The following is a 23,654-nucleotide window of genomic DNA, read 5'->3' as shown; positions in this document are numbered from 1 at the left end:
AGTGGACACCCTCTCTGCAGGCTCTCCGGCAGAGGGTCTGGCAGTGGACACCCTCTCTGCAGGTCTCCGGCAGAGGGTCTGGTAGTGAGCACCCTCTCTGCAGACTCTCCGGCAGAGGGTCTGGTAGTGAGCACCCTCTCTGCAGGCTCTCCGGCAGAGGGTCTGGTAGTGGACACCCTCTCTGCAGGCTCTCCGGCAGAGGGTCTGGTAGTGAGCACCCTCTCTGCAGGCTCTCCGGCAGAGGGTTTGGTGAGTTCTCACTTGCTCTCACGCCGGTTCTATTCTCTACACTGCTCCAGAAGGCAACTCTGACTCAGCACAGAGGAGACGTGAGGGCCAGGAGTGCTAATGGTGAAGACGTGAGGGCCAGGAGTGCTAAAGGTGAAGCCGCCAACCTCATTTGACTTTACTTGCAACTGAGTCCCATAAATGCCAATGTGACAACCACACTCACGGGTCAGCGGATGGCAGAGCTCACAGCAGACCCGAGCAAGCCTCTGAACATCACCAAACAAACCCACTCCCCTCTGTCCCAACAACACATGGCAGTGGGGTCAGATGTTTAGGCGAGTCTTACCTCTCCACAGTGTGGTACGATGACACACACTGACAGTTTCGTGTGGCCTGAGATTTGTTATTCAAGACTGTTTTTTGACTGAACTGGGACCTGGAATCTCAGACACTGAAGCAAAGGCTCCTCCACTGAGCTACAGGTCCAGGTCTGACTTTAGCCAAGCTCTTTCGGTTCCAGCATTGGAACTTTTAGCTCCTCTTCAGGTCACAGGCTTGCTCCCTGTGAGTGTCACCTCTGTTTTCCCTGGCCGCCCCCGCCCATCACAACCACCTACTGTACTGCATGCCAGCGCCCACATGGTAAGCCAGGGGAGGACGGCTCGTAACAGCAAAAACAAAAATATATATTGGGAGCGTGGGGGTCATGGAGCAGGATAGAAGGGGAGAGGGGAGGAAGGGAAGGGAGTGGAGAAAAATGTATAGCTCAAATAAAAGACAATTTAAAAAATTAATACAAGGTCTCTTTTAAGTTTTTCCTGGCTGAAAATATAAAAACCCTTTCCTTCTTTGTAATGTAGGCTTTTTGGGGGGAGGGGAGCACAATTTATTCCCATGGTGATAACTCAAACATGTCTATACTCTGAGATCTTCCAGGAGGACATTTCTGAGTTGATTTTGTTTTGACTGAGTATAAAAATAGGTTACAATCTTCTCTTTAAAAACTTCCCAAAGCCTTCCTAATAAATTCAGCCTCCACCCTAAACTCCTTGCTAGAGCCTCTGAGGCCCACGAGGTCTTGCTTGGTCTATGCTCTCACTATTCAGGACTCCTGGCCAGCCTCTGGTCCTCACAGCATCACTCTGGCTACCACAGTGGTCTTGTGTTCATCTGGGAGCACTAACACGTGCTCCTCTCTCTGCTGGTAAGAGCATCCCAGCGGTGAGCCTTGACTAGCTCAGCAGGGCCTCTGCTCGTTGTCACTTCTGTCTCTGATGCCCACTAGGCACCTGTGTGCGCTATTAGCCCGCCCATCCTGCCTTATGCTCTCACAGTTTATTCCTTCCTGAGAATGTACTGTATGTCCTAGAATACACCCTGCAAGGACAAGGTCACACTAGAATACATGTCCTGTGAGGACAAGGGCTCAGTCTTGGTCACTGTGGAGTCCACAGGTTTACAATGGTATCTGAAAGAAAATGCTTAGTAAATATTGCATATAAATCACATCATGAGATAAAAATAAACCAGAGAGGAAGATGTCAAGAAACTGGACTGCACAGGAGGGAATGAAAGCTGGAGGGTGATACACAGAGTGATGATTTTGTGTGTGTGCTTTGTGTTGTACATGACCAGAAGACTATTTGCTAACCTTCAAATCACCCTATTATACAGTCATGATTAGAAACCTTTCTGCCCAAAACAGACTATTAATGCTTAGAAATGACATGAACAGAACAGGAACTTGTGAGGTTAAATGCACAGTAACTGAAAGACACAGGACCAATAGCATGAGATGGCATATGAGAAACGCAATATAGGGCGAGCATCTCTACCCGCTGAGCCGTCTTGATGGCTGGGGATGTTCCCACTCTTGGTCACTTGTGAGCAACATGGCTGCTGTCACACTGCAGCAGGCTATTGGGTTTGTATGCTAGTCAGTTCTCCTGGGCTTCTGCTAAGTCCTGTGATAACTCTGTTTAACTTGTAAGGAAATGCCACGCGGTTCTAGTCTATTTTACACCATTTCAGATTAACACAAATGTTGTCTGAGGATTCCTCCTTCCCTATGCCTTTGCCGATACTTATTATCATGTGGTTGATTTTGTTTTGTATGTATGCACAGTCTCAGATGTGAACATGTACTTAGTTTTGATTTAGGTTTCCTTAACAACCACTGTTGTAGACATCTTATGTGGCTCTTGACCATTGTACATCTTTCTTTAAGAAATTCACATTCAAATCCATTGTTTTAAAGCAAGTGACTTGTGTTTTTATTGTTGAGTTGCAATGTTTTTTTAGTAATTACAAGAAACTGCAAATTATCTGATCACTGACAGACTAGAATAGCTAAAAGTTCAAAACTTAGGAGTTGCCACAGGATCTGATAACTTTGCTACCATCAGGCCTGATGACCTGAATGTGATCCCAGGGACCCACAAGGTGGAAGGGGAGAGTCAGCTCCCATAAGCTGCGCTTTGACCTCCAAGAGCAAGCAGAAGCACACAAGCGTATTGTGTGTGCATGCATTCACACACACACAGACATGTGATAAAAATACTTTTTATATGTAAAAAGTGGAAATATCCTAAGTGACTATCAATTAAAGAAAAACCAATGCTGTACAGCCACTCAATGAAATACTCCTCAGCCGTGAAAAGGGATGGTGGATTGCTGCAGCCACTGTTATGGATGAACTTGGAAACGATATACTAAGCAAGAGACGCCAGGCACCAAGGCTGCAGACTACAGGATCCTGGTGACAAACAATGTGCAGTATCCAGAACAGGCACATCCACAGGGGAATGAAGGAGACCCATGATTGCCGGGGGCGGGGGGATGGAAGGGATGAGATGAACAACTTATGTTGGCTGGGGATTTCTCTTTAGAATGTTTTGAAATTAAACAATAATAAGTTGTAGGTTTCAAAAAGGTGAATTTTATGGCATATGAATAATAAATAAAAAGTGTTTTGTTTTGTTTTGCTTTTTGAGACGAGATTTCTCTGTGTGGCCATGGCTGTCCTGGAACTCACTCTGTAGACCAGGCTGGCCTCAAACTCAGAAATCCACCTGATTCTGCCTCCTGAGTGCTAGGATTAAAGGCGTGAGTCACCAATACCCGGCAAATAAAAAGTATTTTAATGTAGCAGACCTCAAATGGTGAAAGTTCAAAGAGTGGTCTGTACTGGGATTATGAACCAATGCTTCTAATCAATGTGTCCACCCACACTACCTATGTGGTTATATGATTTGGTATCATACCAAGGATACCCACAAGAGTGCTTGTGTGTTTGTGTACACCTGAGCGAGTGTATGTACCTGTGTGCATCTGTGTATATGTGGGTGTGTATGTATGGTGTGCATGTGTGTATGTGTGGGGCATTGTGTATTTACCTAAAGAAGTAGGAAAGTGTGCCTGTGTATGTATATGTGCTATGTGGGGGGGGAGTATATGTGTGTGGTGTGTATGTGCAGTGTTTGTACTTGAGTGTGTGTATGTGGTGTATATGTGCAGTGTGGATGGTGTGCATACCTAACAAGACAGAAAGGTACAATCATTTGTGTGTATTTGTGGTATATATGTCATGTGTGTAGTGTGGTGTATATGTGTGGTAAATGTGTATGCATGGTGTATGTGTGTGGTGTGTGAACCTAAAGAAGAAGATAGGTGAATGCAATTGCTCATGTGTGTATATGTTTGCATGTGTAGTTTGTATATGTATGTATGTACAGTGTTTATCTGTGGGTATGTGTGGTGTGTATATGTGTGGCATGTATGTATATGTGTGTGTATGCAGTGTGTTTGTTTGTATATGTAGTATATTTGGGTGTATATGGTCTGCCTATGTATGGTATGTGGACCCAGGAAGTAGAAGGGCATGTAGGTTGCATTTTAACAGAGGCTAGAAACTTAAAAACTGACCTTAGAAAAGGTGAAAATGTGTCCAGATTTAACGTGGATAGCCAATAATGGGATTCCCAGAAGTCTGTACTCTGTCACAATATTCAGATCAAGGAAGAGCTACCGATAGCAGTGAACAGAGAGCAGGGAGGGCAGGACTGAAGTCCAAAGAGAGCCAAATGCATCTCGGCTAAACAGCTGTGTTGAAAAACAATTTCTTGTCTAGCAATTAAGAACCTATTTCTTTCTGAAAGACTCAGGACATTGGGTTAATAGATTTCTTTAGAAGAAAATCTGTTTTGGCGACTGAAACATTAAAAGAACAGAACATCTGTTCCCCGGCAAAGGCATGCTGCACAGAAGCAGCGAGGACCACGTGCCGACTGGACCTGCGTGTCGTCTGCTTTTAGTAAAAGGAAACCAACTTGCAGTCTTGAAATTACAACCCAGCTACAAATATTTAACACCAGGAACCTTTTTACAGGAAGGGACTTGCTAGTGTAAAGAAAACAATAATTAACACACTTCAATCATCCTAAAATTTACTTGACGTCTATATCAAAACCAAGTTTAAGGCAACTGATTCCAAATGCCATTTTGAATATAATTTAAAGGGAGAACTTACCATCCATGAATTCTGTACAAATTGAAATCCTGTTTTCTACAAAAAATGCTCCGTAAAATCCTATGATATATGATGAGTCACACTGCAACAAAAACAAGACAAAAGTGGTTTAAAACCTGGAGCTGACACATAAACATGTTTATAGATAAAAGTGACCAAGAAAAAAATTACCTTATAAAGAATTTCCAACTCAGACATGATCTGCTTCTGCAGCTCCAGTGTAATGTCTAACAGAATAACCTAAGTACAGACAGAGAGCAGTATCAGCACCAGAGTGATGTCTACAGAATAACCTGAGTACAGACAGACCACAGCAGCATCAGCACCAGTGTGATGTCTACAGAATACCCTGAGTACAGACACACGGCAGCATCAGCACCAGTGTGATGTCTACCGAATAACCTGAGTACAGACACATGGCAGCATCACAGACACACGGCAGCATCAGCACCAGTGTGATGTCTACAGAATAACCTGAGTACAGACACACGGCAGCATCAGACACACGGCAGCATCAGCACCAGTGTGATGTCTACAGAATACCCTGAGTACAGACACACGGCAGCATCAGACACACGGCAGCATCAGCACCAGTGTGATCTCTACAGAATACCCTGAGTACAGACAGACCACAGCAGCATCAGCACCGGTGTGATGTCTACAGAATACCCTGAGTACAGACACACGGCAGCATCAGACACACGGCAGCATCAGCACCAGTGTGATGTCTACAGAATACCCTGAGTACAGACACACGGCAGCATCAGACACACGGCAGCATCAGCACCAGTGTGATGTCTACAGAATACCCTGAGTACAGACACACGGCAGCATCAGCACCAGTGTGATGTCTACAGAATACCCTGAGTACAGACACACGGCAGCATCACAGACACACGGCAGCATCACAGACACACGGCAGCATTAGCACATGTCCACCTTTATTTACACAGCATGCGGAACACAAAACCTAAAGAAATGTGGTAGTTTATTTATGTAACACCGCCCCCCCCCACTCCCAATTATAGTTCCCAGCACCAAGACACTGTCTCTCTATCTGCCTAAGCCTTTGTATAGGAGGAGGCGTACAGAAGTGATTGATGGTACCCTGGAAGAAACCAGGTCTCAGAGGTCAGCATTAATGGCTTTAAAAGTCAGTTAAGTTATAACACTCAATTTATGTGCCCTATTTTAGCCACACTGGCTATTTTCAGAAGAAGATCATTAAAAGAGAAGAGCCCTGTGAGCCACAGACTCAAAGATAAGCAGAGGGGTGGTAAATAAAATAACATTTTAAAATGGGATTTTTAGAAATAAAAAAAATGGGAGTTTAAAAGTCCTGTAACCTTACTTCCTCCCATGTGGGTAATGTTTCTTTACAAATGCTGACAGTTGAGAGCTGGACAGGGTCACAGGTCATCTGACTCCCACAATTTGCCAGGGCCCCCTGAAGTGTTGTGGTTTTCCTTAAGTATCAGCCACTAATGTGGATTTTATGACACAGAAATATCCATGTGTGTGGACCTAAACTTGCCTAGGAGATGCTCTAGTTTAACTCAGACTCTCCTCATTCCTCAGCAGGTGTGTGCACTGGGGCTGGAGCTCAGCCTTCTCACAGATGCTGGTCGAGTGCTCCACCACAGAGCCACACCCCAGCTCAACCACCATCTCGGGTTAATATGCACATGGTGTATATTCTTAGTGCGGACACCCATTTAAGTAAGAAAGAAAGGTGTGCGGGGTGGGGTGAGGGTGGGCTCTGCCTTTTCTACCAACGCAGACCACTAGCCAACACTGAAATTAATCCCAATCTACGGAGACCTTTTCCCTTCCTCGACTGGGAGCCTTGCATGAGTTTCCATCACCTGGAACTAAGATGTAACTCCATAGCACCAGGAGGTTATGTCTCAAGCAAACCCCTTCCCTCACTCTTCCTACACAGCTGCCTTCCTGCCACCCACACCGCCTTACCAGTGTTTCCTCTCTCCACTCCAGTCACTGATTACAAAAGCTAGTTTGACCTTTTAGAGCCAGCTTGAATGTCTCACCACCTCCACACACCCACCTCAAAGCCCTTCATCAGAACTCATCTCTGCTTGACCCTTCCTCATCTTTACCGCACTCGGCTTCAATGCCCCAGACGTCTAAAAGCTTCCAGCGCAGGGTGCCATATGCTTCAAGGGCAAGGGGGGGTATGAGCGTTCTTTATTCCTCAGTGCCCAGCACCAGGGTTCACAGTATCACCCGGTCACTGAGAAGGGGCCTTAATTAAAGTGTTCCTCAAGGACAGTCCTCCAGATGTGCTGTTATTAGACACGAGGGGACTGGATCATGTGATGTCTGCAACTAAACCAAAAACCAAAGATGCGGACATCAAAGTGCCGCACTGACCAAGACTGGGGTGGGGACTATTGTATTCGTGGAGCTGGTCCACTGCTCTAATCGGTTTGGAGCTCTCTTCCATGACCCCAAAAAGGAAATCAGGTCATTTTGCAAATTTGAGAAGGGAAGTCATCTCCATGCCACCACAGAGCACATCGAGGCTCTGTTTTCCAGGAGCCTGGTACTTGGTGAAAGGTTAACTCCCTCCCCTGGGCATCCTTGCCAGTGAGCTTCAAAACTGCTAAAAATGAACAGGCCAGTCCTTCCTCTAAAGGCAGTGAGGAAAGCAGTGACTGGATTTTCCCTTTGAACTCTGAGGTCACTGTGGACCGCCTGAGTCTTCACTCCTCAAACTGAGCCAAGTGCTTTCTGACTGAAGAGGAGGAGCTGGAAGCAGCTCCTAGAGAGAGGCTTCAGCCTGCGCGGAGGTACCTGCCTGCCTTCCCACCGCTCTCCCTCTGCTAAAACCTCCAGGACACACGAGGATGCGCTGTCAAGTTAAATACAAGCAGTCAACTGACTGAATTATAATTTACTCTGTGCTCAATTTAAATTAGTGTGAGACTATTAAAATATACAGTATAAATACGGCAATTCATCACGAGCTGTCATGGATGACTTCATTTATTTGCTGGAGTGGCATGCGCTCCACTAAAGGCAGGGAGAACAAAATCACAGGTCAAATTAAGCCGCTATTCTGTTTTAATTCACTTATTTAATCTGTGGCGACATAATTGTCTTTTACAGTATGTACAACTCAGAAAGGAAATTTGGGAGGATTACAGCCAGGATACAAATGATTAATCAAATGGTCCATTTAAATGCTGTTTTAAAGGCTGCAGAAACCCAAAGCACTCCGGGAATGATAATCAACGCATGCTGCATACAAGGCTAAGAAATCCCGTTAGATGGATTCTTTTCCCAATCAGAAAACAAATAATCCTGGGGAATCCAGCAAATTCCCCAAGCATTACTATTGGAAAGACTTTATAGGAGGCATTAGTGGCAGAAAAGGTTCTGCTTGCTGGATGGCTAACAGTATTTGTGTTTGTTTTCTGCTCTACTTATTTGCAATGGTCTTGCTACCGATACCAAACAAACAAAAGCTGGTCGAACGCGTTTCAGCGAGTTTGCAGGTAATAATCAGTTATTTCTGACGTGTAGCTAACATCATTTTCTAAAAGTGCTCTGTGAAGCAGAAAAAAAAATCTAAATTTCATGGTATAGAGAACTTCTTATTTTTCCTAAAATTAGCTTTAAAAAAAAAAAAAACCTGGAAAGTTCTCTTGTCACATCTCAAGTCCAGGGAAGGAAATGCTGCAGTGTGCTGCTTGTCTTTAAAGAGCAGGACTCAATGACGAATGCATACAAACTGGAAATGCTACCAGCCAGGCTCTCCTCTAACTGGTCCCACAGACATCCAAAGTGTGGCCAGCTGACCACGAGCTGGGAAATGAAACCCCCATGGCTCCATGCAGGCAGCAAAGCCCTGCAGGTGATTCCACCCAGACAAGGGCCATGATTTGCCGCTCTGTACAGTTCCTCTGTGACACCAGGCAACTGGGGTCACTGGGAGGTTCAAGTGACACGCTTCAAGTCACACAAAAGTCGGGAGAGGGTCAAGAAAAGATCAAATGTGCTTCTAACTCTTAACCTTCCATTTCACCCTTTAATATAACAAAAGGAGCCAAGAAATATTCTGGGGGAGAGCAATGGTCCATACAAAGAACACTAGCGGGTATTCTGTATGTTGCTAAACCTGTTTTCAGTATGTTACTTCAAAAGATAAACAAATACTGAAATAACCACAACATAAATGACTAAATTAAACAACAAAACTGTATTCAATCAGTAACTTACGTGTTTCTACACTCACTACATGTAGTGCCGGGCCCTGTAGGGAAGGCAACAAAACACTCAGTTCTGTTCTCCACGTTTAAAAGATTTCAATACATTAGAGAAAATGGCCATGACACCAGCAGCCATGTGCAAGGTGGCATGTGGCTGCCTTTAGAAATTACATGCCGAGAATTCCGGAAAGTGGCTGACAGATGCAAACATGTGACAGAATCAAAGAGCAGGCCCTTGAAGGTTGTTAAGGGTTCTAATAGTTGAAGACACGGATGAAGGCATTCTAATTAGAGAGGCGCACATGAATTAACTTGTTGAAATGAGAAAAAAACATCCTAGGTTCAGATGAGGGCACAAGTTCAAGTAAAACAAAACAAAAGGCACAGAGATCAGAAAATGTAAGAACAAGCTATAAAAGATGCATTGTGGAGGGTCCACCTCCCATCCAAGAGTGTTTTCAGTGTGTCTGGGCTATATGGTGGTTGATATTGATTATTCTATATTGATTGATCTAACAGGTCCAGAATCTCCTAGGAGACAAGCTTTGGGCATGTCTGTGGAGGAGTTAAACTGGGTTAACTAAGAAGGGAGAAGGGAGATCCATCCTGAATGTGAGCAGCATCACCCCGTGGGCTGGGGTCCTGGACCAAACAGAAGAAAGAAAAGGAAAACAGCAATGGTTTTTGTCTCTTTCTGATACAGATGCAGAGTAGCTAGCTACCTTACACACTCCTGCTGCCATGATGGCTACCCTCTCCAACTGTGTGGCAAAATCAACCCTCCCTTCCCCAAACTGCTTCTGCCAGGCATTTGTCCCAGCAGTGAGAAAAGAAACCAGTGGAAAAATGACACGGAGCCTACTTTAGAGAGGGGAACGGTGCTGGGGAACTGCACCTAGGGGTGGAGATCAGCAAAGGGCAGGGTTTGCATCTTGGCCTCGGGGCTCTCTAGGTATAGGACCTTGGGCAAGTTGTTTAACTGCTCTGTGTCTCAGGTTCTACGTCTGCCAAATGAGAAGCAGTAATAGCAACAAAGTTCATAAATGAAGATAACATATGCAAAATATTTATCAGCATAAGTCATCAATAAGTTGAAACTTCTATTTCCAGAGAGAATTGTTCAGAAGCTGGGTATTTTTTAAATTGAGGTTCTCTCCTCTCAGGTAACTTAAGGTGATGTGGGAAAATGCTCCTGTACCCTGTAAAGATTTGTCACTCATATTGGGTTACTAAAACGCTGATTGGTCAGTAGCCAGGCAGGAAGTATAGGCAGGGAAACCAGACTAGGAGAATTCTGGGAAGAGGAAAGGGTCAGTCTGCAGTAGTCACCCAGATGCAGAGGAAGCAAGATGAAAATGCTGCACTGAGAAAAGGCACCAAGCCACGTGGCTAATCATAGACAAGAATTATGGGTTAATTTAAGTTGTAAGAGCCAGTTAATAATAAGCCTGCACTACTAGGCCTAACAATGCTGTAATTAATATAGTTTCTTGTGATTATTCGGGTCTGGGAGGCTGGGAAACGAAAGCACCGTCTCCATCTACATTAAGCTTGTGTCAAGTTGACATAAAACTATCTAGCACAGTTGTCATAATTATTCCACATACTCTAGAAGGTTTTAAAAAAGAAGGTTGGGAACATCAAAGAACAACATGGAAAATGTTCTTAAAGCAAAAAGGTGTACTTACACTTCTAGGGATATAAAAAGAGTATTTGAAATTAAAAATAAAACACACACTGAGCAGGAGAAATAGCACATTAGACAATGAGGAGGAAAAGGCCAGTGTACCTGAAGATTCCAGAGGAGAAATATTTCAAAACTAAAACAGGTAAAAGACTATCATGAAGTGAACATGTAGGCAAAGTTCTCAATGCGGGAGCATGATTTGATAAAAGTTAAGGTGTTCCAAATTTGAAGAAAGCTGAAATCACACATATTCGAGAACTTCAACAAACCTCAAGCATACTGAATTAAAAAAAATCATACTCAAGCCAAGCATAACCGTGTATTGAAAACTGTAACCATAACCTGTGACAAAGAAAAAAAAAACTGAACAAAAGCCAGAGAAGCCAGGGGAGGGAACAAACAGAAGAATAATGAACACACAGGATAGTCAGCACACGGCTGGAAAATATAAAGTCAACATTGGAACAAGATTTTTAAAATTCAAAAAGAAAGCCAGTCAGTCTAGATCCTATACCTAGTGATGGTTATGGACTAACCCTCTGAAACTGTAAGCATGCCCCAATTAACACTTCCTCTCATAAGACTTGCCTTGGTCATGTGTCTCTTCACAGCAACAGAGCACTGATGAAGGGCCTTATATGAAGACTAAAGACGGATGCTATAAACTCTAGACAACCATCAAAAACAGTGGAGGGAGAGTGGGTAAACAGCCAGGACGAATGGAAAACAATAAACAGAACAAGAGCTATAAATCCAATCATATCACAGAAAATATAAGTGGTTCCAACACTCTAATTTAAAAAGGAGAGATCATCAGACTAGATTATAAGATCCAACTACATGCTGTCTAAGAGAAATTCATTTCCTATACAGAGATGTGCTAGGTTCAACTAAAAGGCCAACCAACATTAGCAGAAATGTAGTTGTTGCTGTGGCTAGGTCTATATTAGCCAACATAGATTTCAAAGCACAGAGATGGCCATGAACAAAACAGTCACTGCATTAAGATAAAGAGGCCAGTTCATCCAAGTGATAAGAATCCTAGCCGGGCGGTGGTGGCGCACACTTTTAATTCCAGCACTCGGGAGGCAGAGGCAGGCGGATCTCTGTGAGTTCGAGACCAGCCTGGTCTACAAGAGCTAGTTCCAGGACAGGCTCCAAAGCCACAGAGAAACCCTGTCTCGAAAAACAAAACAAAACAAAACAAAAAAAAAAAAAAAAAGAATCCTACCGAAACTAATAGCACATCTTCAAAAATGGTAACAGAGAACAGTGGAAATTTAAGAAAAAAGAACCAGACCAAAGTCCAACTCTTGTTGAAAATCTTAACACTCTTTTTTTAGTAATTGATAGAATAAGTAGAAAAAAATTCAGTTCAGATATGAAAGATATTAAAACTAAAGTCAACTTGATCTAACAAAGGTTTATACAACAATTCATTTTCTTCAGATTGTATATTCTTTTTATGTGCACAAGGAAGATTCACAAGCAAAGACCATATTTTGAGCCAAATTAATTTAGAATAATTCCAATTATACAATATGTTCTTAGATCACATTGGAATTAAATTGAAGTCAATAAATGAAAAATACTTGGAAGCTTTCCAATATTTGGAAACTAAATAATAAATTTCTAAGAATTAATGCACCACTCAGGCTGTGAAGAAATGGTACATTTTCTCCAACTATAACCATTTTATAATCTATATGATTTTTGTTTTGGTCTTCAAGATCAAGTCTATACACAAAAATTAAACACTATTCGATTCAGTTTACAGACACAATACAGGTCCTGCTAGAAAGCCCAGTTCAAAGGTCCAGCCCTACTAGCAGCTTATTTGTAAACTCCAGCAATCTTACATAGTGAAAATCTAACTAACAATTATTTTGTAAAGTATATTCCTTTTTTAAAAAATTTTATGTGCATTGACTGTTTGGCCTGCATTTATTTATACCAGCATCAGGGAGTTGCATCCTTTGGAATCAGAGTCACAGACAGTTGTGAGCCACTATGTGGGTGCTGGAGTTGAACCCGGGTCCCCTGGAAGAACAGCCAGTGCTCTTTCACACTGAGCCAACTCTCCAGCCTGTAAAGTATATTCTTTTTTTTTTTAAAGATTTATTTATTTATTATGTATACAACATTCTACCTCGATGTATGACCACAGGCCAGAGGAGGGCACCAGATCTCAGTACAGATGGTTGTGAGCCACCATGTGGTTGCTGGGAATTGAACTCAGGACCTTTGGAAGAGCAGCCAATGCTCTTAACCTCTGAGCCATTTCTCCAGCCCTGTAAAGTATATTCTTAAGTGACCTTTAGTCCTTTTCTGAACAGCTGCTGGTTATTTGCCACACCCAGTTAGATAACTATACCCATGAATCTTAATATTAGCCTACCTTAAACATAACTTAAAATATATGGAATATGAAAATTTTATGTTTTTACAAGGCCAAGGGTTCTGGATCATTTGTAGTGATGCTCTCTCCCTCTCTTGGAATAACTAAACTGAGATTTGACTGTCTTTACATATAAAAGCAGAATAATAATCTAAGACTTAGGAAAACATTGCTCAGTTAATGGGATGCTCTCATCAAAGGAGAGCTCAGGGGAGGCACAGAAGATGGTTCAATGTAGGTTAACAGAGGGAAAGGCTGGGAAACAGCTTATCCCCACACCCCTACTCCAGGAACTCTCGGGACCGTCGTGTAAAATTGAGGCCTACAATGACCTCAATGGTGCCTCCTAAGCTCACCTACATAGCTATAATTTGTTTGGAGTTTCAAAGGCATCCTGAGAGAGTCCGCTGGGCCTCGCCACACACACTATCTGTTACTAAAACTAGACCTCACGATGATGTAGGTGCTGAACTAGGTGTGAGACAGAAAGGGAACCTTGGAATGTACTAGAATCCAGAGCTGAGCCTTAGTTTAACTTTAATAAAGATGGAATAATCATTGTGCAAATCCTCAGTTTCCTTAACATATAAGACACAGAAATACAAACTGAAGTGTTCGGGCAAGAGACCAATTGCTTACTGCAGATGGAGTTACAAGGGCATCTTGGAGATGAATTTTGAAAGGCTGGTTAGACAGCAGAGGGTTGAAAAGCAGTCATTTGGACAAACACTGCACAGCACCTGGAGGATGTTAGCTTTAAAGGCAGACGGACATCCTTTAAATCCTCACCATGCCTCTCTCAAACAACCTTGCATAAATCAACCCTATGAGTCCCACTTTCTTCAAATCTAAAAATGGGTTAGAATTAGCTCAGCGTTTTAAGGATTAAATATAACTTTAAAACACATACTGTGATACCCAGCACCCAGCAGCTATTCAAAACCAAAAACTTTCCATTACTAAATGCCCAGAGACCAGAGACAAGGTGTGGCAAAGAGTCATTAGCTGACCACTGAAGCAGAAAGTGTGTCTGTAAAGGCAGGTCACTGCCAGACTGCATGAGGGTCTGTGTGTCAATAAAAAGCCTCCTGATGAAAAGAGAGTTTGTGCACCAGCGGCTTAGGCTGAGAGGGAAAGGAAATCAGTGAGCACCAAACATTTCACAACACAGAGCTGAGATGGTTCTGCAGGCAGAGGACTTGCTGCACAACTTCAGCACCCACGTACGATGCCAGTCTTGGCTGCATGCTGGAAGTCCAGCACCATGGGAAGAGGAGATGGGAGGACCAGCCCAGCTCCAGGCTAGGTGAGAGAGAGTGATAGAGCAGGTCACCCAGCATCCTCCTCTGATTTCTATGTGTGCATATGTCACAAGGACCACACCCACAATCACATGTATTCACACACACACACTCACACTCAGACACATACAAATTTGTATAAAATATACCCAATGCTTACCTTTACAGCTAAAATTTTCCCACTTGGGACATGATATGCTCTATAGGAAGAAAAGAAAACAAAGTTACTTGATATCATTAGGTAACCTACAGAATGGCTAAGGACATAGCATCAGCTCAAATGTTTCTGCAACAATGGGGGACAGACCTGGTACCTTCAAGGCAAATGGCCACAAAAACAACATACATTTATGTAATGCTAAATGGCTTATGAAGTGATTATGTATCTTAAAATATTGCTCAAAAGTCACGTTGTTCTGGTTACTCTCCTCTTAGAGTTCTGAAGCATGGGAAAGTTAAGCAGTTTGTCCAACACCCAAGTGTGCAGCAGCAGAACTAGACCTTAAAACTCAGGTTTTCTGGCCCTAGGTCCCTTGTTGTCATTGTGTGTGTTTGTAGTCATGTACAAGCAGCAAAATGAAGGTTTTTATTTTTCTTTAAGGTACATAAGTAGAGACATCATGTCATAGTATTTTATCAAAATAATCACCAATCACGGGATGAGTTCTGACTATGGTTTTTTGTACCATTTTTCATAGGAAATACAGTTATGAGGCTTGAGCATGTGACTCATTTTTTCCTTAAATAGAGATGCAGGCTCAGTGTGGTGTCCAATGAGAAGGGCCCCCAAAGGCTCAAATGTTTCAATGTTTTCAGTTGGAGAAGCTGTTTAGGAAGGAGTGGGAAGTGTGGCTTTGTTGGAAGAGTGCCTCACTGAGGCAGGCTTTGAGGATTCTAGAGTCTCTCTATCTGCTTCCAAATTGCAGATCAAGATATAAGCTCAGCTATTCCTGTCACACCTTTGCTTCGCCATCATGGACTCTGTCCCTCTGAAATCAGAAGCCATGAATTAAGCACTTTCTTTTTAAAGCTGCCTTGGTCATGGTATTTTATCACCATAATAGAAAAGTTAGCAAGACACTCAGAGACACTGAAATAGCATTATCTAGATTAAGAAATATTAATAGGATTGGAGCTATGGCTCAGTGGTAGAGTACTTACTTGCCCAGCATAAATAATACACAGTGTTGGAGTCCCCAGCACAAGAAAAAGAAAGGAAGCAAGCAAGCAAGCAAGAATTCATTCATTCATTTATAGAAAGTTAAGAAATTAAGGTTTACAGAAATAAAATCATTTTCTATCAAGATCTAATGTGCATACATTTATACTTTTATATTCACACTGCATGAACTACATATTCTCACCATTTCTGGGACACAAACTATTTTATATAAAAATTTAAAATGAGACACATAACACAAGCAGGTGCTGTAACTGCAAGCCCATAGTGAACTGGGAAGAACCGCATCTGCCCCACGGAGGATTTCACATGCTCCCATCAGGTGGCTGGTGGCCGGGATGTGAGTGGGCGGCGACAGTGTCCACTTAGGCGATACTAATTGTAGCATATACTGTATTTTCCCCAGTGGCTGCAGAAGTTGATGGACTATGCGTCCTTTAAAATATATGTGAGGAATTTCCCACATAAATATAAATAATTCAAGGTGTAAGATTAAATGGTGACATTACTTTCACTGGTACACTATAGATGCTTCCGACTTCAGCTTCACTAGTCAAGGACTAAAGGACGATGACAGACACTCTGAAGCTGGGGGACAGCAGTGCTGGTTCTCAGGACAAGGGGCAACACATGGCCTTCTGAGACCAGCTGTGGCCATGAGAACTCGATTACCCAAGAGCCCAGCATACACACAGCGCATTGGGAAGTTTGGCAACTTCATTAGCTCGTCAAGAAAGCCGATCTCTTTCCCAAAAGAAAGGTCTCCCATTTCCAACTGAATTGAAAAGGAGACCTGATGATTTAATTATGACGCACGCTAATTCATCCATGCAAGTTTGGGTTCCATTTCGAGCAATAAAGAAAGCTTGTGGCTTGGTTTACAATCTGGTGACAGGGCTGATTTCACATTTAATCATCAGGGGGAAATGGATGACAGAGGCAATGCCAGGCTCTGAGCTAAGCCAGCTCCCTCAACTCGGTGATCAGCGTCCTACCTGGAGAAAGAGTTTGTTTACTTTCGGCAGATAGTGCGTCTAGATTGTCTTGACCTTCCGCAGCACATTAACTGGAAAGTGATTAATGAAGTCTGAATGGAGGCTCTGGTTACACCAAAAGACAACTATACACCTCTGCAATGTTTTAATTAACAGCTAACGCTTCAAATTAGTTTGTAGTTGCCACAGTAATTACCTGTTCCAAAGAGCGAAGGGAGGAAGCATTTGTATGAGGCATTGCTTAGTGCTTCTCCCTGTGCGCTTCTCTTCGCCTTTGGGACCAGTACCCCTGTAAAACTGAAGACACAATACAGACACCTGGGGATGGCACAAGAATAGTCTGGGGTAAATGTCTGAACAGGAGAAACCCGCGAGGGGCTTTTTTCTTAATTAAATCATTTGAGGTGGGAATACCCACTTTTGATTGGGATCTTTTGAGGTGGGAAGACTCTCTTTGACCTAGGCCACACCTTCTGATGGTAGCCTATATAAAGGACATGGGAGAAGGATGCTTTCTCTCTTTGCCTGCTTGCTCTTGCTGCCAAGTCCATGCGTTGCCTTCACTGGCATTAGAACTTCTTTAGGATTCCAGCCTATGCTGAAGACCAGCTGAGACATCCAGCCTCTGGACTGAACCACTCCTGGACTGGCTGGACCACAGCCTGTAAGTCATTCTACTAATCCCCCCCCACACATATATAATACATACAATAATATACTGGGTTGTTGTGGTGCTGAGGTTCAAGCCTAGGTCCCCAAGCATGCTGAGCGAGCACTCTCCCATGAGCAACAGCCTCAGCCCTATTTTCTGTCTTCCTCAGCAACAGTCCAGGTGTGGGAACAGTGATGTTGGGTCAACATTTAATGTCAGAGCGGAGTTCTCTGAACTAGTAGGGAGTGTAGAAAACTGTCCAGGCCAATCTTCTTTCTTCACCAGAAACACCCAAAAACCAGATGACTAACGGCCAAGCTTAGAAAAAGCCAAGAGTATGAAGTGTAAAAGACAAACAATGGGTGGGACTGGGGATGTGAAGTGGCTGTTGTTGCTCTAATGGACTTCAGATCTGTGTTCGCCTTGTCTAGCTCACCTATGAGAAACATCACTTGGCAGTAAGTTCTCCTAGGTGAGAAAGAATGTCTCAGTCTCCTTGGGCTAATAGGAAAACATAAGCTACCCTAGAAAGCACCCATGTAACTTCTTTTAATATACATTCTTATAGCTGGGCAAGTTGATGCACACCTATAATGTAACATTCAGAAAGCTGGTGGATCATGAGTTTAAGGCCATCCTGGGCTACACAGTGAGTTTTAGGTTAATCTGTGCTATGAGACCTGGTTTCAGACCTGGTTTACATATGCATACATATGGGTCCATATGCATGAGAATATATGTATGTGCATGCAAATATGTAAATGTATCATGCAAATTTATATGCACACAAATGCATGTGTATAGGTGTATATGTACACACATGTATATACACATGCATATATGCATACACATAGATTTGCATATATGTATACATGTGTATGTGAATTTACATGATGGTCCTCACCACACTTCAGATGTCCCTGCACTGTGTATCATACCGGGCACACATATGATGTATTCTCATATCATCATCTTCCTATTCTTATGTTGAGCACAGTGTTTGCCCATGGTGGATGCTCTGTGCCACAAATTCCACAGCATCTAATTCATTCTTTCATGGGCAGATTCCTAACTATTGAATCCAACGTCCTTATGAGGATTTCACAATCTGATTAACTCATGTATCTGTTTCTGTCAAACTTTCTTAGCTCGTTATCACTCCGCTGTACTAAACCTGCTGCTGCCTCAGGGCCTTGGTGCCTACGCCAGAAGTCTGGGCCATGCTGTCTCAATGTTTACTTGGCAGTCCCCGCCTGCCTCTGCCTCCCGAGTGCTGGGACTAAAGACGTGACGGCATGTGTGCTCTCCTAAAAATCTCTGCTCTGCAGAGAACTCTGTCTGTTTTATCCGTTCTACTTTGATTGTTTATGTGAGGGACCAGCTTTTAGTTTAGCTGACTTGTTTCTTGAACTTTGATTCCACGACTAATTCTCTGATTTCCAGGGTGTACTCTCCACCCCTGCTCTGTTGTGTCTTGGGTTGTGTTACACTGAGCAGTGCCCAGCTGTTCTAACAGAAGCCCAGGAACCCTGCCCTAAGCACGACTTAGCTGTGTCTCCGGATTGCACACTCGGCATTCCTTTTTCTGTTCAACTGTAAACATTTTTATTATTATGTACTACATGATTTGATGTTATTCAGACTTATTCAGTTATGCATTTCAATGTCCCAAGTGTTTAACTTACTGCTGACAGCTAACCTAAGTGTTGTTACCAGAACACATGAGCTGCATGGTACGGACTGGACTGAGATTTGCTTTGTGCCCTAATAATAATCGGGTTTTTGCTATTAATAAATGCTGTATGCCTGAAAAAGGATATATATTTTCAACTTAATTGGTGTCAATTTCCATACACAAAATCATAAGAACACATTCTGCTTGTGTGCCAAGATGTCCTGTATCAGGCTGGAGGGATGATTCAGTGTGTGAGCCCTGTATCAGGCTGGAGGAATGATTCAGTGTGTGAGCCCTCCCCCCTCCAGCTCTTGCAGAGGACTTGGGTTCGGTTCCCAGCATCACACTGGGTAGATCATAACCATGTGTTACTCCAGTTCTAGTGGAGGGCAACCTCTTCTGGTCTCTTCAGGCAACTGCATCCATGTGGTACATATACAGACCGGCAGTCACACAAAAACATATGAATACAAATAACCTCCAAAATATTTTATGTACTGATTTTATTTGATTGATCAATTGTTGATTGCTGAGAGATAATTTTCCACAGTGTGGAGTTATTAAATGTTCTGGGTAATTGTATAAAATTTTCTTACATATCTTAAGGTGGTATTATTAATTACATGTAAGCTTATGGTTGCTAAGTCAATCTTATTTCTTTATACCATCATATAACAGTCCTTTCTTATCCCTAATAATTTTTGCCTTTTAGTTTGTGATATGTCAATATATAAGCTTTAAAGAAAAAAATTTTTGTTGTTGCTTCTATTGTGTTTATCTGATACATTTTCCTATCATTGTCTTTCAACTTTATTGTGTCTTTGTGTTTTCGGGATTCATCTAAACTAATCTAAAAAAGAAAACAGCTATTAAAAAAAACCCCTCAATCTAACTAATCTATCAGGTGACAATCTTTGTTTGTAGTTACTATAACGCCCGATACATTGGGATTCATTCCCGCCACTTTACTCATTGGCTTCGTTCCTTCACTGTCCACTATATTATTGTCACCTATGCCGATTTTAGAATCAGTTTAGAATAAAGTTACTGTTTTCTATCTTTTTCCAGACAATGTAACAACCTTACAACTTCTTCATTGCAATCACCCCTTCTCATCTTAATGCATCGTCTGTGTAAGCCGTCCAGGGTGGAATGTGTGTGACGGCAGAATGGACATCAGGCTTAACTGAGAGACCTGAGCCAAGGAGGCCGTGGGAAGCTGGACTGCGTCACGTCACTTAGCCTGGTGAGCTCCAGCTTTTATCTCAAATGGTAACAGGCACAGATAGAAGGTGAGAGGTAATATTTGAGAACTCGCAGTGGCTGCTGGATGGTGAGACTGAAACTGGACGTGCGGATAAACTCTTGCAGCGGACGAGGGACACAGAAGGCAGGGGCGAGAGTGATCAGCTTCCTATCTGAAGATTCATTTGTTTATTACGTGTACAGTGTTCTTCCTGCAGGCCAGAAGTGGGCACCGAATCTCATTACAGATGGTTGTGAGCCACCATGTCGTTGCTGGGAATTGAACTCAGGACCGCTGGAAGAACAGTCAGTGCTCATAACCTCTGAGCCATCTCTCCAGCCCTCAGCTTCCTATCTAAACTGAGGCCAGAGAGAGGAAAAGAAAGTGGCCAAGGGCATAAGAAGGGACTTCTGGTAAGCTGATAACAAACCCCAGCGGCCATGAATGCTGGTGCTCTATCTGCTCTAATGCCAAGCACTTAGTGGCTGGCAGAAGATGTGTAACTGACACAAAGACAATACTTTGGAACCAACGCAAGTGACTCTAGTGCTTCTTTCAAACTTTAGAGAGTCTAGTACAGCTTGCAAGGTGGGTGGTAAGTGTGTTTACCTCCATCTAAGTCCTGCTGAATCTAATTTAGGAATAATCACAGGCTAGAGAGATGGCTCAGCGGTTAAGAGCACTGGCTGCTCTTCCAGAGGACCCAGGTTACATTCCCAGCACCCACGTGGTAGCTCACAACCACCTGTAACTCCAGTTCCAGGGGATCTGATGCTCTCTTCTGACCTCAGACACTGGGCATACACACTGTACACAGGCAAACATGCAGGCAAAACATTCATACACATAAAATAAGACTTAAGAAGAAAAAAAGCAATTTCTCTAATAATCTTTATAAGAGCGGAGAAGAAAAATTTGAAAACAAAGTCCTGCGCCCACCAGGACATAAGGGAGAAATGCTCACATTTCCACATCTGGACTGCCACGCGAGAACACGCCACGCACAGGACCATCCACATCTGTATCTTACAGTGTTTACTTAAGTATTTATGCTTGGAATTTCAAATTCTAGAAGAATCACAAAAATGTGAGTCTTCCAGCTGACTCCTGCTTACAAAATAAACAGCCTAAAGCTGAACATGCAATTCCTGATACAGCCTACGCAATGCTACACAATTTAAAGCAGACATCTGAGCTCTACGGCACTTCCTGTGTGCTAATTTCCCAATATAAGTCCAATAAAGTTACTCTAATTCGTGTGCAAAGAGGATTTACTCTGGGGAGCATCTGGCTTCTCTGGTGACTGGGACACCAGAGGGAATTTAAGACAGAGATGTTGACCTACACCTGATGCAAACGTTTCAGATTCCAGCAAGACTCAATGATGCTAAAAAAGCCAAGTAGCAGCAGCAAATACTCACAATGAGGATGAAAACAACCTCTGCACCTATTTTCCTTCCTATCTTGGAGAAAGTCCTCAAGAGTCATCACACGTATAGACTGAGCAACAATGTCAGGAAGGAAACACCTGAGTGACTGTTGTGCCCATCCTGAGGGTGGGCTGGCTGGCTTGTACAGTAACTATGACCACAGGAGTTCTGCTTCCCACAGACAGGTTAGTGAGTAGGGAAATTACCTGGTCATGGGCAGAGAACACGACAGTTGTGAGAACAGGAAAAGGTGCTTACTTGGCTTCCTGGGTCTCAGAGGGCAAACAGAGAGAGAAAAGAGACCAGAAAGAGAAAAGGCTTTATTTAGTCGGTGATTAAGAGCACTGGCTGACCCAGGCAGTGGTGGTACATGCCTTTAATCCCAGGACTCGGGAGGCAGAAGCAGGCAGATCTCTGTGAGTTCGAGGCCAGCCTGGTCTACAAGAGCTAGTTCCAGGACAGGCTCCAAAGCTACAGAGAAACCCTGTCTTGAAAAACCAACAACAACAACAAAAAAAGAGCACTGGCTGCTCTTCCAAAGGACCCAGGTTCAATTCCCAGCACCCACATGGCAGCTCACAACTGTCTGTAACTCCAATTTCAGGGTATCCAACACCCTCACACTGACATACATGCAAGCAAAAACATGAATGCATAAATAATAATGAAAAATATAAAAGTAAACAAAAGTCACGTCAGCCACCGTGTTAACTGGCTGCAGAGACAGACGCAGCTCTCCAGAATAATAAATCAGGTTCTCTGCTCTTCAGGCAACGGTGTCGCTGGCAGGTACCCAGATGTCTGCCTTTCTTTCCATAGCCCTAGAGCTTCACAGGGTACACATCAGACCAGTGCTGGGTGCCGGGAGATACGACCAAAGAGAAACAAGGGAGATTTGATGAAAGTTTGAGGAGGAGAAGACTGCTTAAAAGGAGGTTCATCCACTTTATCTACGCAACTCTTGGTTCTCAGTAGCGCAGCTCTTAGCTAAGACTTGCCACGTTCAGATTCAGTTATTAAAGGTACCCCATACCAAAATGTATGGCAGCCATTAAACCACCAGGAGATGCAATCACTAGTTTCCATATTTACAGATGGTGTTTTAATTGCTGTTTAAATGACATTTATTTATCTATTAAAAGCACCATGTTTTCACTCTGGTGAGGTAGCACATACCTGCTATGCTGGCAGAAGCAGAAGGGTAAATAGTCTGGGGCTAGCCTGGCCTAACATGAGGAGACATTTTCTCACAAACAAAAAACAACAAAGTAAAAATAAAAGTTCTTGTGAGTCCATAGAAACTTTTTAAAAGCGGATGGAAGAATTTCTCTAAAATAGTATTTTTCCATTTCCAATCACATCTAGCCTTTGGGCTAAAAGAGCAACTAAAGGAAAAGGAAGGGGGAGGCAGAACCCCAAGGTCTAAGGAGCAGTCAGTCCCTGATTCAAATGAAGTCTGCATTCCAAAGCTGAAGCCAATACAAAGTGATCCCTTCCTGACAAAAGAAGTGAAGGGCACGAATGCCTAAGAGCAACGCAGGACAAAAGCGAGCACTTTCTGCTGTCTTGAGAGTCATTTATAAAATTATTCTATTTTAATTAATTTCTCTGAATATCATCTTCGAGTTGCAATGGCATCTCCAGCAACCATATGCAAAGCGGCTGTGGGGTCAGCCCATGAAAATGCGATTTTAATGCTTAGTCCTTTTCTTTGGAGGGTGGGAATAATAGCTGGAGAATTTTAAGGAGCATGGCTGTACACTAAAATGGCCACAGCCATTCACAGGGAGGGAAAAAAAATCAAACAGTTCCAGGGAAATCCACATTGACAGTTGTTGCCTTCCATAATAGATAAACACATTAGCCAGGCTCTGGCTGTTAGAACAGAAAATCCAAAGTAAACAGCAGTTGTAGAGAGAAGCTTCAAATCGCGAGCGATGCCAACCTAAACACCCATTACAGAAGCTTGACTACCAACTGTAAAATAATCTGTGCTTAAGCAACACTCCCAACTGTTTACATGCCAAACCAAACATGTTATTAGGTTACAGATATTAATTTTAAGATATTGGTTGTATATAGGCCTCACAAATCAACCT

At 43.0% G+C, this 23,654-nt stretch overlaps 1 protein-coding gene across 4 annotated transcripts in view; it reads right to left on the bottom strand.

Annotated features, from left to right (window-relative positions):
- The window catches only part of Map2k5 (mitogen-activated protein kinase kinase 5), a 224,972-nt gene that overhangs the window by 133,762 nt on the left and 67,556 nt on the right, over positions 1–23,654 (bottom strand). For all 4 annotated transcript variants that reach the window (XM_075965562.1, XM_075965563.1, XM_075965564.1 and 1 more), the window contains 3 exons: positions 14,538–14,577; positions 4,931–4,999; positions 4,760–4,841 (listed from right to left, as the gene is read on the bottom strand). In XM_075965562.1, the coding sequence (XP_075821677.1) occupies positions 4,760–4,841; positions 4,931–4,999; positions 14,538–14,577 (191 nt within the window). The remainder of the gene's footprint in view (positions 1–4,759; positions 4,842–4,930; positions 5,000–14,537; positions 14,578–23,654) is intronic.

Source organism: Microtus pennsylvanicus, chromosome 3 (genome assembly GCF_037038515.1).
Source record: "Microtus pennsylvanicus isolate mMicPen1 chromosome 3, mMicPen1.hap1, whole genome shotgun sequence".
NCBI classification, from domain to species: domain Eukaryota; kingdom Metazoa; phylum Chordata; class Mammalia; order Rodentia; family Cricetidae; genus Microtus; species Microtus pennsylvanicus.
The sequence above is the reverse complement of the archived record's forward strand: the minus strand, read 5'-3'. Positions and strand labels throughout refer to the sequence as shown.